General features: G+C 52.0%; 2 protein-coding genes across 3 annotated transcripts; one reads left to right on the forward strand and one right to left on the reverse strand.

The window, feature by feature from the left end:
• Window positions 1-1,143: 1,143 nt before the first annotated feature.
• Window positions 1,144-3,252, reverse strand: THAP11 (THAP domain containing 11). The gene has a single exon (XM_057713668.1). The coding sequence runs from the start codon at window positions 2,769-2,771 to the stop codon at window positions 1,851-1,853; it is 921 nt and encodes a 306-aa protein (XP_057569651.1). The 5' UTR covers window positions 2,772-3,252; the 3' UTR covers window positions 1,144-1,850.
• Window positions 3,253-6,763: 3,511 nt separating this feature from the next.
• On the forward strand, window positions 6,764-12,840 carry CENPT (centromere protein T). 2 transcript variants are annotated; one of them, XM_057713547.1, is made up of 14 exons: window positions 6,764-6,808; window positions 6,896-7,135; window positions 8,199-8,307; window positions 8,447-8,534; window positions 8,643-8,742; window positions 8,864-9,000; window positions 9,113-9,149; window positions 9,353-9,501; window positions 10,162-10,362; window positions 10,997-11,317; window positions 11,570-11,660; window positions 12,175-12,351; window positions 12,432-12,536; window positions 12,618-12,840. In XM_057713547.1, the coding sequence occupies exons 2-14, from the start codon at window positions 7,023-7,025 to the stop codon at window positions 12,739-12,741; spliced, it is 1,752 nt and encodes a 583-aa protein (XP_057569530.1). In that variant the 5' UTR covers window positions 6,764-6,808; window positions 6,896-7,022; the 3' UTR covers window positions 12,742-12,840. The 2 variants fall into 2 exon arrangements, with proteins under 2 accessions (XP_057569530.1, XP_057569531.1); XM_057713548.1 differs by having other exon boundaries at window positions 8,217-8,307.
• Window positions 12,841-12,843: the final 3 nt, after the last annotated feature.

Raw genomic sequence — 12,843 nt, forward strand, 5'->3', positions numbered from 1 at the left:
ATGGCTTGATCCTGGGAAAATCCTCACTCCTAATGAAGGAGAGTGGGGACAGTTGAGCGACTGATCCAACAGCTGCCCATAAAGGGCTTCAGATCCAGCTGGCCTGGAAGGGCACCGCTGTGCTTCCACTGTGCTTCCACCACCTTATGATGAGCCAGAACTAACCCTAGGAAGGGAGAGATACAGTCCCTTCCCCAACTAGGCACCAGCACAACCTATCTCCCACCCCTCCTTCCCACCAGAGACTTGTTTTCCAAGCCAGTGACAAGGGGCCAGGAAAGCAGAGACTAGAGGGACATTTTAGAGTCATTCCAGTTCAAAACCACAGGGAAAGCCCCAGGTAAGTGGCTTTTTCCATAAGTAACAAAGAAAGGAGTCATGTTTTATGCAGCCCAGTGTGTTCATTTGTGCCCCAACACCCATGTTAAACACAGCTAGCTTTAAAGGCATTTGTAGCTAGCTTTGAGCTAAATTACTTGTAACTAACTACAGATAAAAATGTCACCTTGCCACTAAAACATCCCATCTAAAGAAAGATGTTAACAGCCAAGAAAATTAGTCAAGAGGTCACAAATCCCAACTCCTATCCTTAAAGTCCTCTATGGACCCACTTCCTTCACAGTGAAAGCGTACCAAGGTCAAAGGTATCTGTATAAGAGTCCATGGCTGGCTCCAGTTATGGGCTTCATTGATTTAAGTAACTGCATGCCCATATGTGCCAGACACTGTACTGGGCCTAAGGGCTATAATAGTGAGCAAAATTTAACTGTAGCTGAAAATTCTTAAGGAATTCAAAATCCTCAGAGAAGTAGGCTGCCACAATTTAGTTTAGTTCTCAGTTGCTGCTTCCCCCAGTTGAAAGGACACAGGGAGCTAACCCATGGACAAACCAGGACCACTTGGTGCCATTTGCAAACTCTTCCCGGTGAGCTAGAACTCTGTGAAGACCTTATGAGGCTGGGGTCCTTGTGCTTGGGGCCCCTTAATGGAGAAACCTGGTCAATGAAGCATGTCTACTCTCAGGGTCAGCCTGGTCCTTGAGAACTAAGGCGGAGAACGTGGAGGCCTATCAGAAAGTCCATTTCCCCATGTTTCAGGGACCCTTAGCTGAGTCCTTATAAAAATAAAATGGCGAAACCCCAATAAAAACCTTACTTTCTGTTTAATTCGTTTTGCCAAACAAACACAGTGAAAACTTTAGTCTGACTAATTGTACAGAAAATAGAATTTGTAACCAGTAGCAAACATAACAGGATAAACCTAAGTCCATGGCAAGCTGGATCTCCATCAACAGGTCACCTAGATCCCCTTGTCGATGGTCTCCTGGGAGAGAGGTCCTAGGAGGCAGAGGCACAGATCTGCCATTCCCCATCAGAATCACAGGCTGCACCTGGGAAGGAAAAGCACAAAAAGTAGAACTGATGTTACTTGAATCTCTTATCACTACACACAGAAGAGTTGTCTCTGATTGCCAGCCAAACTCAAGGTGGTGTCTTCCCAAAGCCATAGTCCTTGGGCATCCCGCCTGCATCCCTAGGGAATAAGTTTCAAGTTCAATGGTTCTGAAGCCTCTGCTTAATCAGAACCTGCAACATAAACTTGGGGTTGGGGAGTGAAGGTGGGAAGGGGTAGACAAAGTCGTAATTGCTGGTATCACCAGTGCAGAGTCTGGGCCTTGCTTCAGGAGGAAACAAGAGAGGGTGCTTGGTCACCAGCAAGAGTCCAGCTGCTCTAAGCCTCAGTACTGTCAACCAGGGCCCCAGGAGTATGTGGGAGTTCAACAGCGGCGGCCTCAGTTCCCTCTAAGCTGGCAGGGGTCTGGGAGTCCCGAAGGCCAAAAGGGGACGCGTTCACATTCCGTGCTTCTTGCGGATGACAGCCATGGCCAGCAGCCGATCCTTCTCGCGGAGTTCTTCCCGGAGCTTAGCCTCAGTGAGACGCAGGTGACGGATGCTGCCCTTCATCTCCTTCATCTTCACCTCCATCAGCGCCAGGATGTCCCGCTGCTCATTCAGCTTACGCAAAAGCTCCTCCTCCGTGGTGCCTGACGACAACGAGTACGAGTGGTCGGAGCCAGTATCGGGGAAGCCCTCTTCCCCCACCACCACCAACTGGGGGCCCATGGGGCACTCGGCGGCCTCCAGCCCGGCTGTGGCAGCCTCCAGCTCCGACGCAGCTGCTGCGGCGGCTGCGCCCTCTGCGGCCGCAAACTCCACTTGCACGGTCAGGTCGATGGGCTTCACGTCTTCTCCCGTGGGAGTGGTGGGCGCCGGCGGCACGGATCCCGGAGCCTGGCTGCTGTCTACAGCTGCCTGAAGGGTAAGGAGCACAGCCGCAGAGGCAGATACCAGGTTCGGCTGAAGCTGGGCGGTCTGGGCAGTGGAGGCGGACGGCGACGGCTGCTGCTGCTGCTGCTGCTGCTGCTGTTGCTGCTGTTGTTGTTGTTGCTGCTGCTGCTGCTGCCTGCGGCGGGCGGCTGCGGCCCCAGCGGGTCTGCGTGCTACTTTGCGTTCGTTGACGCCGCGCAGCGGAAAGATGGTGGGGACCCGCACTGTGTAGGTTTTGCGGCCGCCCTGGAAGTGAACGCTGCAAAGACGGTGGCCCGTGGTGGGCTGGAAGGTGGAGAAGCACCCACTGACGCCGGCACGGGACACATTCTTGAGCCAGAGGCGCCGCAGCTCAGCGTCCTTGGGAAACGTGTAGAAGTGCAACGCCTTGTCCCGGTGCGAGTTGTTGTAGCAGCCCGGCACGCAGCACGTAAAGCCAGGCATGGCTGCGCCGCGCGGCCCGGCCCGGCCCACCGGCCTTCTGAGCCTTTCGACGGCCCGGTCTGTCTGCCGCCGCCCGCCCCTCGACGGGCGGCGCCGCGCGAGGCCTTAGGCGGCCTCCCACTACTGCCGCCCGGCACGGCCGGCCTGGCCCGGCGCCCCGCGCCCAGAATACGCCTCCCGCCGGCCCGCGCCGCGCCAGCCGCCCAGCCGCCCGCCTGCGCTCCGGAGTGGGCCCCGGGGACGCCGCGAAGGACCGCCTGGGAAGGAGGACTACGCCCCCCACAATGCACCGCGGCAGAAGCCGCTCACTTCCGGAGGAGGGCGTGCTTATTCCGGCCGCTTTCCAAAGCACCGCGACAGCCCACGTAGAGCGGAGTCATCCCCTACACGGCCTACCCTCGGCCGACTAGAGGGGTGTATTCGGTTGGAACGCTGTCGCTTGGAGCGCCCTTCGCAAAGACCTGGAATCCTGATGGGGGTGGAGCAGCCCGCGCCTCTCCAGTGCGCAAGCGCCCTGGGCATGTGCCCACGGAAACTACAAATCCCGAAATGCCTTGCGCTAAAGTTGGCGGCTGCAGCCCGGAGCGCCGCCTAAGGGAAAGGTCGGATTCCGAGCTGACCAGGCTTTGAACGAAGTTGTGCTGTACGGCGGAAGCGGTCCCCCAACCCTGAGCGTCTGAGTCCATGCATTCCTTTGGGGGAGGGGAGGAAAGACCTAAGGCTTGGCGCCCCAAAGGACCTCAGGAGCCCATTTGTCTTCGTTGGAGACTCTCCCGCGACTCAGACGCCGCTCTCCCTGACTCACTTATTGACCTAAACATAGTCATCACTGGGCTCCTACTGTGAGCATAGTGCAGGGAGTTGGAACCCTGCAAGAGCCAGACCGACCAGGCCTGACTATACAGGGATGGGGTCGGACTTTTGGATAATAGATGTGAATGCACGCTAATGGATGTCTAATTACAGAAATAAACGCTCCAAAAAAGTGAACAAGATAGAGGGAAAAGTGGGAGGCGGAGGCCCAGGAAGAAAAAAATCCACGAAAAGCTTGGGTAGGGAAGAGTAGCCGGTTCTTGCCCAGGGAACCAGCCTATAAGGACCTGAGGGAAGGAAGGAGCTAGGCTCCACCCTTACGGAGCCTCAAGGGTAGCCAGAATAGCAGAAGCTCCGAAAGATACCAAACTGGGCCAAGTTAAAAGATTTGTGATTTTATTCTGCCGGTGACTGGGAACTGTTGCAGGGGGGTTAAACGAGAGGATGGGCAGGATTTGTATTGTAACCAGTTGCTTGCCCACTCCCTCGACGTCCCTGGGGAAAGGGTTCTAAGGGGCGCGAGAGACTGGAAAACCAGGGAGGAGGCCAGGTACTCATCCATGAGAATTACCTGTAAGCTAGCCCTCCTTTGCCGAATTCCCCGTTTCTCCCACTTCTTGCCGTTCTTCATCCTTTCTCCTGACTCTCCCTCCTCATTTTTTTCTCTTCTGATTACAGACCACGTGTATGAATTCGAAGCCTAGTATGTATTATTTCTAATTGTTTCATATAAAAACAGAATAGATCAGACCCTTAAAAAGTTTGCAAAAGAAAATAATAGCGCTCCAAGTTAACTGTCACATTTTCCCCCCCAGTTTGTTATTCTTTACTGCAAAACAGATCCATACTTGAAATCTTCTAGAAACATACAGGACAATGGGGGAAAAATAACTATTTTTCTGGTCCCAACACCCAAACATCACCATAGCTTTTCTCTTTACAATCTATGTGATCTTTGGTTATTTGTGTGGATTTCACAGAACCATTCCTCCTGACCAATGCAAACTGAGGTCACCCTCAAACCGCTTGAACCCCGTCAAATGCAGAAATGCATTCTTTAGTCTGTGTAGCCCATGATGAAAGATGTGCATTCATTTGGGTGAATCATTTATACAAGTTTAAAAACATGAATACACAACTTTGTTATATGTTTACATGTTTATAAAATGTGTACATTAGAGATAAGATTCAGCAAAAATCATTGCATCTGTTATTATATATTTTCATTGTCATACAGTTACTGATATTGTTCTCCTCCTACCAGTCTCAAGACCTACCGTACTCAAAAAATGTTGGTGAGAAGTCAAATTGATGTCATTTCTTTATGTACAGAACATTGAAGATTATGCCCTATAAAACTCTACCTTCCAGTACATAAAATCACCTCTAATCTACACTTAGTCTTCTACACTCAAAAAAATATCTGGAATGTAACACATGGCTTTCTCCCCACCCCCACCGCCCTGCCCACTTCTATCTTGTCACCTCTGGAGAAAGGCAAAAACCTTTGTCACATATCTCCCTGCTTCCAATCTTGCCTCCCTTACAATCTGTTCTTCACATGGTTGCCAAAGAAAATATAATTATGTGATACCTCTGCTTAAATCCCTCCAGTGGCCTGTTGCATTTAGAATATTGTCCAAACTTCTTTCTAAAACCTGTGATACCTCACATGGTCTGGCCCCATGAACCCAGTTTTTTTGTTTGTTAATTTTGGGGGATTTTTGGTGTGTTTTTTGGCTGTGCTGTGCGGCTTGTGGAATTTTAGTTCTTGGACCAGCGATTGAACCCAGGCCCTCAGCAGTGAGAGCACAGAGTCCTAACCACTGGTCAACCAGGAAATTCCCCCAGTGTGTGTTTTTTTTTTTTTTTTGACAAGTAGTAAATATAAAGTTCAATCAATCATGTAAACACAGTAAAGACAATTTATGCAAATACAAATAATACTTTGCAAAAGTAAGCTCATTCTCAAATTGTTTTGAAAAGGTTTTGATGTTTTTTTCCATATTATCCGGTTCAAGTCTTTACAAATAATAAATAAATACTGCACTTAGGTGGTTGATAGTGATCGCAGAAAAGTGCCTGCAAAGGGCTAGCAAATTAAGTCAGGTAACACAAAGGTCAGATCTAAATGACAGGGAATATTGATATGATTTTTCCTATGCATTTCTCTTATTTTGAGAAACAAGAATCTCATTGTTTCTTTGCTCTATTTTTTTAAAAATATTTATTTTATTATTTATTTATTTATGGCTGTGTTGGGTCTTCGTTGCCGCGCACAGGCTTTTTCTAGTTGTGGTGAGCAGGGGCTACCCTTTGTTGGGGTGCGCGGGCTTCTCAGTGCGGTGGCTTCTCTTGTGGAGCACAGGCTCTAGGCTCATGGGCTTCAATAGTTACAGCATGTGGGCTCAGTAGTTGGGCTCACAGGCTCTAGAGCACAGGCTCAGTAGTTGTGGTGCACGGGCTTAGTTGCTCTATGGCATGTGGGATCTTCCTGGTCCAGTGCTCAAACCCATGTCCCCTACATTGGCAGCCTGATTCTCAACTGCTATGCCACCAGGGAAGCCCCTTGCTCTGTTTTTTAACACAAGCACAAATATGCCCATGCCTGTTTCCAGTATCTGATACTTTACACCCAATTTAGGAGCATGAAGGAGAACGCCACAGGAAACTCAGAACTCAGAAGTTCTAGTCTAGTGCCCATTAAAATTTAAGAAAGGGGGATGGGGGCTGTCAATTAGTGAAAATACGGTAATAGAGTCTCCAGCGTTAACAGAACTTTTGAGAGCCGGAATTCATCTCAAAATTGCTTACGTTTGGAGATTGCAACATCTCTGCTGGATCATGAACAGCCCACGAGCCTGCAAACTGATCTCTTGTGATGTATACAGATCCTACAGACACGTTGGTCTTTGTAGATGCAAATATGACCAGATCATATATAGAAAAGTTATTTTTTTTCCTGGCCCAAGTGTATCTCTCCTCATCTTCAGAGAGGGAGATGAGAATGAGAGACATTCTAACAAATAGCGACTGCTATTTATTGATGGCCTGGCTTATTATTATGTGTCAGATCCTGAGTTAAACATCTAATTGAATCATCACACACACACACACACACACACACACACACACACACTCCCTTATTAGATGGTTATCACCTTCATCTTACAGGTGAGAAACCTGAGGCTTCGACCGGTTGCACATATTTGCCCAGGCTCGAGGTAAGGATGCTTGCAAAACCAGTTTGCAACCACCTCTGTACACACCGGGGGAAGCCGGCGGCAGGACTAGAACTGCAATTCCCGTAGGGCTGTGCGGCAGCCTCGCGAGAGTTGACATAAATTCGGCAACATCGCGAGATTTGGCTTAAAAGCGGCGGCGGGAAGGCGGCAGCCGGGCCTACTGAAGCGGCAGGGAGGGAGGGCAGCTGAGGCCATGGCGGACAGCTACAGCCCCGACAGCGAGCCTACGACGCGCACGCTGCTACGGCGCGTGCTGGATACAGCGGATCCGCGCACCCCACGGCGACCCCGGAGTTCTCGGACTGGGTATGTGAGGGCGCAGCCCCAGCATAAGAGGAACGAGAGGGACTGGGCGATGGGGTCCACAGCTAACCCTGTTTGGAGTGGGAAACTGAGTCTCGGAGAGGAGCAGAGTCCAGGGCTCTGAGAACAGGCCCCTTTCTCCTCGTTGGGCTTGCGTCAGTTGTTTGTGACCCCACCCCTGAGACTCCAGGTCGCTCGGAACCTCAGAGCTCAACTATGCAGGCGTCTTTGGGGGTACGCTTCTGGAAGCGAAGGATAGGTGCTCAGAATCTGGACTTCTGCTCTGTTCTCTAGGCCAGTTTTTCCAGAGTATGTCCAGTAATCTGCCCTGAACTGCCTCCCAGGGGGTTCCGGGCTGAAAGATGGGAAAGGAGTTGGAGAACACACCCTGGGTAGCAGTCTGGAGGCAGGAGCTGGAAAGATGCTTTGCTAGGGAGCAGGAAATTTGGCCTGATGTGGTGGGATTGTCAGTAGTTGAGGGTTGTAGTGAGCTCATGGTGCAGAGGGTGTGGAAGATGGCATCTGCTGACTGTCTGGGGTAGTGCAGTTCCTTTATAGACAAATGGGGAGCCATTCATTTATAGGTATTAGACCTATGAGTGATGAGGTAGGAGTTGTGCCAGAGGAACATTTATGTGGTTCTGGAATCTGAGGATGGATTGGATTGGAGAGAGTAGGGCTAGAGTGACTCCGTGGAGGTTGCTGTCAGACCTTGACTGGTATTTAAAATGTTTAAAAATATTGAAATATCTTTGGATTGTTTTAGTGTCTACAATGGATTCTTTTCCAGTTGTTCCTCTTATCTGTGTGGTTAACCCCTACTTCTGCCACAGTCACCTCTGTGAAGCTTTCCTCAGCCCTTCTCTCTGGCTGGGTCATCGTAGTCCTTCTCTCTTCCCATACCCCTCAGACTCCCTTTCATCCAGAACCCTGTTGACATAGAACTGGGAATAGGGCTGTGGGAGGGGCAAGTGGTTTCTGGTCCCTGTCTCTGAGGGTAAGGGACTTCAGCCAAGATCCCTGATGAAGACGTCTCTAGTTCACCCTCCCTACATAATTCTCACAGTTGCTGGTCTTTACGCAGTGCCCAGGGAGCCCTGCTTGAAAAACCTTCCTCTAGGAGGCTGAGGAGCCAAACAAAGATGACTGCCAGGCGTCGTTCTCAACGAGCCAGGGTAAGTGTCTTACTCATTGGCCACTAATGGCTCTGGTTTCCTTCAGGGGGCTCTTCAGTTATAGCTCTGCTCTGGAGCCCACCTTGAGGGACTCTCAAGACAAAGGAACAAACTGACTGCTTGGTGCCTTTACCCAAAGTCTGTTGACAGATTGGCCTATGTTCAAGCCAGTGGACACCTGGAGGAACAGACACCCCGGACTCTGCTGAGGAACATCTTACTAACTGGTGAGTGAGCACTGGCCTGCAGTAAGAATCAAGCACAAGCCCCATGGTATCCCTTTATTTAGGGCAGCCTGCCCTGCCAACTCCACCCTCTCCTTGCTATTTCTACAGCCCCGGAATCTTCCATTGTAATGCCAGAAGCGTCAGTGGTGAAGCCAGTGCTGGCACCACAGGTGGTCCAGCCCTCCAGACGGGAAAGCAGTCGGGGCAGGTGCAGTAAATTCCCTCCTTGGGCTAGGCTGTTGAGCATCACTGGTCAGGGAGCCTCTTGGGGGCCCCAAGAGCCAGAATTGGGTGTCTTGGCCTGTCTGAGAAAAGCTCCATCCTTGTAGTCTGGAGCTGCAACTTCCTGAACTTGAGCCCCACACAACCCTGGCTCCAGGTCTGCTGGCTGCTAGAAGAAGGAAGCAGAGGCTGAGGTTGTCAGTGTTTCAGCAAGGAATGGACTTGGGACTGCCTCTTTCCCAAGGTGAGGTCCTGGACAACACCTGTGGCCACCCTCTCTGTCCTCCGGAGAGACTGAGGAGGCCTGAGAGAGGTATGGGTAACTTATGACGGTTTCTTTTTATATCCTTTTGCAGAGCCTCATGGGAATGCTGATGCCTCTTCCCTCACCAGGTGCTGTTGCCTGTTCTGGGAGTTGGTGGAGGAGAGGCTTGGGGAAGGAGGTGCTGACTAGAATGGAATCTGGCCATACTGCTTCGTACTCATAGCATGGTGGCTGTGTTCTAAGAGATGAGAGAGCTGGGGGACTCCTGGGGTGGGGGAGGGGGATTGGGCCTCAGGTACCTGACTTTCCTTTGTGCCGTCTCTCCCATCAGCTCCCTCAACTTGACCTTTGCCACACCTCACCAGCCACAATCAGTGAAGAGGCCTGGTTTGGCCCGCAGACCTCCTACCCACCGAGCTGTAGATGTGGGTACATTTTTGCAGGATCTGCGAGATACTTCCCTGGCTTTGGTTCCTCCAGGTAAGGTTGAGATTTCCCTCTTCTGGACTGTGGGAAAAGCTTTCTCCCCATGATTGATGGGAGGTGCTGCTGAGTCCACGGTTTCTCCTCTCCTTTGGGTCAAGAACAGTGATCAAGTCTGGCCAGTAGGTCTGTGAGAACTTTGTGCTTTCTTTCCTCAAGTTGCCTCTTGTCTTGTGGGGGCCCAGTCTTAGTCCGTCAGTATCTTCCAGCACCCCATGTCTTTGAAGAGCCACAGGACTGAGGGTAGGAAAGGGGTGTGAGATGGTGGCTGAAGCTTATTGGGAGGTTGAAAGGGGCTAGGTTTCAGGATCAGCTGATCAGTCAGAGCTGACTTGGGAGCCTGATTCCAGAAGACAAGTTAAATTCAGCAGGATAAGAGAAGGGTTTCAAGCAGAGGGACCCGAATGAGAAGTGGAGAATGGAGGCATGGGTGAGCAGACTGGGTGGGGCAAGCTAGGGAGCCTGGGAATGCCAGACTAAAGAACAGGAAAGGTAAGCAGGGAGAGCTGTGGAAGGGAGATTAGGCTTAGAGTAGGCTTAGTCTTCCCTTTCTGAGGGCCACTTGGGCAGGCTCATGGGTCCAGTACCCAGGCCCTGGTGACTGGGCAGCAGGTGGGCTTGCAAAACACTGAGTGCCAACTGGCCCTTGATTTCCAGGTGAGAGCCTCAGAACCCCCGTTGCTCCTCTGCCAATGGACGCAGTGTTGGAGGACACCCAGCCCTTCTCCCAGCCCTTGGTTGGCCATTCCCCCAGTGTGCACCACTCCCTGCCTTGTCCCTCTTACTCCGGAGCTAAAGACTTGGAGAGGGCTGCCAGTCGCAGGACGTGGAGCAGTGGGCCTGGTCTGCAGAACAACAGTGAGTATGTGAGGCACATGACCTGGAGCCAAGCCTAGCTTGAGCAAGAATTGGCATTGGTGGTTTTTCCTTCTCAGGTCATATGTGTGCCCCTTCACTCCCAAGTCCCTTTGGAGGACTGTTGATCCCTCCATCCAAGAGCAGAATCAGTGTTGGGCCAGGAGATTCCAAACCAGCACCCTGGGGCTGCCTCGGGCCCTCTTCCCGCCTTGATGGGCTAGGCTGGGTTTTGTTTTGTTTTTTAATTAATAAATTTATTATTTATAGGCTGTGTTGGGTCTTCATTGCCGCACACAGGCTTTCTCTAGTTGCGGCAGCAGGGGCTACTCTTCATTGTGGTGCGTGGGCTTCTCATTGCGGTGGCTCTAGGTGTGCGGGCTTCAATTGTTGTGGCACGTGGGCTCAGTAGTTGTGGCACGTGGGCTCAGTAGTTGTGGCACACGGGCTTAGTTGCACCGCGGCATGTGGGATCTTCCCGGACCAGGGCTTGAGCCCGTGTCCCCTGCATTGGCAGGTGGATTCTTAACCACCAGGGAAGTCCTAGGCTGGGTTTTATTACTCCATCTTTACCCTTCTCAGAGCTACAACCCTGGCCTACTGCTTCTCCAGCCTGTATTCTCTCCCTTTGAGTTAGGTCCTGGGAAACCAGCCCAGCTTCTGGCAGGAAAGGTGGACGGGGTTGATGCCCATGCTATGGGTTTTCCAAACACCAGCAGCAGTGTCTCTGGAGAAGATGGAGTAGAGCCCTTACAGAATGGAGTAGGTGAGGAGGCAGAGGAAAGAATGGAAGAAAGCTTGAGGGAAGTGGAGAAGGCAGTAGAAGCACAAGAATCTGCCAGAGCAGAAGAGCCTGAAGGACACACAGAGGTGACAGAAGCAGAGGGATCCTGGGGGGCTATTGAGGCCAAGGAGCCACAAGGATCTTCAGGGGATGAAAACACCTCTGGTAGAACAGGTAAGGGGCCCAATGCAGGGATCAGTGGGTGGGTGGGTAAGTGACAGCTGTGTCCCTGGCCTTGGAGGAGGGGCTTACCTGGTTTGTGTTTCTGGGCACAGCTAGTGTTGGGCCAGGGAAACTCTCAAGGGCCCCTTGCTTGGCTGGAGCTAGATGGAGCCCTCGAGGAACAGGATAAGGAGGCTGTGGGCCTTCAGGTTTGGGTGAGATGGTCAGGCCTGAGCCCCCTATAACCCTGCCCTTCCTCTGCAGCAAATCCAGAGTTGGCCTCTAGCACCCCAGAGTTCCTTCGGGCCAGGCGACTTCAGTTTCTTGAGCCAGCTCCACCACCTACCACTGCCGTGTAAGATCCTATGACCCTATTCCACGTGGGCCTTTTGGAAGGGGCAGACGTTGAGGTTGGCATTGGACACCACAGGGTTATCACTCTTCCTTTAGGTATACAGATGATTACCCAGCAGAGCACCCTGAGGTGGGCTGGATGGGGCTCACTCAGCACGTTTGTCATCCTGGTGCGGGCTTGCAGCCGCTTAGAAAAGGGTGGGCAGGGGGAGGTGCCTAGGTTAGTATGTAGTCAGAGAAGGCTTCCTGGAGGAGGATTAGCAGGCAGCAATGGGCTGAGTCAGGGGAATGTCTGTGCCAAAGCCTGAGGATCATGGGCCTGAGCAAGTACTGGTTTGTATGATGAGGCTTGACTGGGATATTGTGTCCAGATTGTGGAGGATCAGGGCCCTCAGGAAAGACCAGGCTGGCTAAGAAGCACAAGGGCCCCAGTCTTGGCAGGAGCCAGCAAGACTTACCTTCGATTAGCGGCCTCTCTAGGCAGCAGTTTAACTCTGTTCACTCCCTGCCCCCAGGTTACCTTCAGAGCCTCCGGAGCCTCTATCAGCCAGGCTTCCTCCCAAGCCCCGAATCCCTGGCTCCAGACCCCGTCAAGATCCCTACAAGACGGGACTGAACCATTATGCGAAACTCTTTAGCTTCTACGCTAAGATGCCCATGGAGAAGAAGGCCTTGGAGATGGTGGAGAAGTGGTGAGTCCTTGACACTTGGGGTGGGGAGAGGACCATTCTCAGATCATGAACAGTCTGTTCTACCCTACCCTTCTCGGCAGCCTGGATAAGTATTTCCAGCATCTTTGTGACGACCTGGAGGTATTTGCTGCTCATGCTGGCCGCAAGACTGTGAGGCCAGAGGACCTGGAGCTGCTGATGCGAAGGTAAGTGGACAGAAGCAGGGAGGTGCTGGGTGTGGGAGTGCTGGCGCTGATTCTCTCATTCTCTATCCTCCTCGGCTGCAGGCAGGGCCTGGTCACTGACCAAGTCTCCCTGCACGTGCTTGTGGAGCGGCACCTGCCCCTGGAGTACCGACAGCTGCTTATCCCTTGTGCATTCAGTGGCAACACTGTCTTCCCTGCCCAGTAGTGGCCAGGCCTCAACACCTGCCCTGTCCTCACCTGGGGGCCCTTGGCCCCACATACACTTCTAGGTTTCCTCCCTACCCCCCAGCATCAATAAAGTGTCACA

Source organism: Hippopotamus amphibius, chromosome 16, assembly GCF_030028045.1.
Source record: "Hippopotamus amphibius kiboko isolate mHipAmp2 chromosome 16, mHipAmp2.hap2, whole genome shotgun sequence".
NCBI classification, from domain to species: Eukaryota; Metazoa; Chordata; class Mammalia; order Artiodactyla; family Hippopotamidae; genus Hippopotamus; species Hippopotamus amphibius.

Excerpts from the sequence above, each read along its gene's own strand:
- THAP11 (XM_057713668.1), bottom strand. The coding sequence starts at position 2,771 with ATGCCTGGCTTTACGTGCTGCGTGCCGGGCTGCTACAACAACTCGCAC.
- CENPT (XM_057713547.1), top strand. The coding sequence starts at position 7,023 with ATGGCGGACAGCTACAGCCCCGACAGCGAGCCTACGACGCGCACGCTG. Across the intron at positions 8,535-8,642 it reads GAGGAACATCTTACTAACTG|CCCCGGAATCTTCCATTGTA; the intron begins GTGAGTGAGCAC and ends CTATTTCTACAG. Across the intron at positions 9,150-9,352 it reads GATGCCTCTTCCCTCACCAG|CTCCCTCAACTTGACCTTTG; the intron begins GTGCTGTTGCCT and ends CTCTCCCATCAG.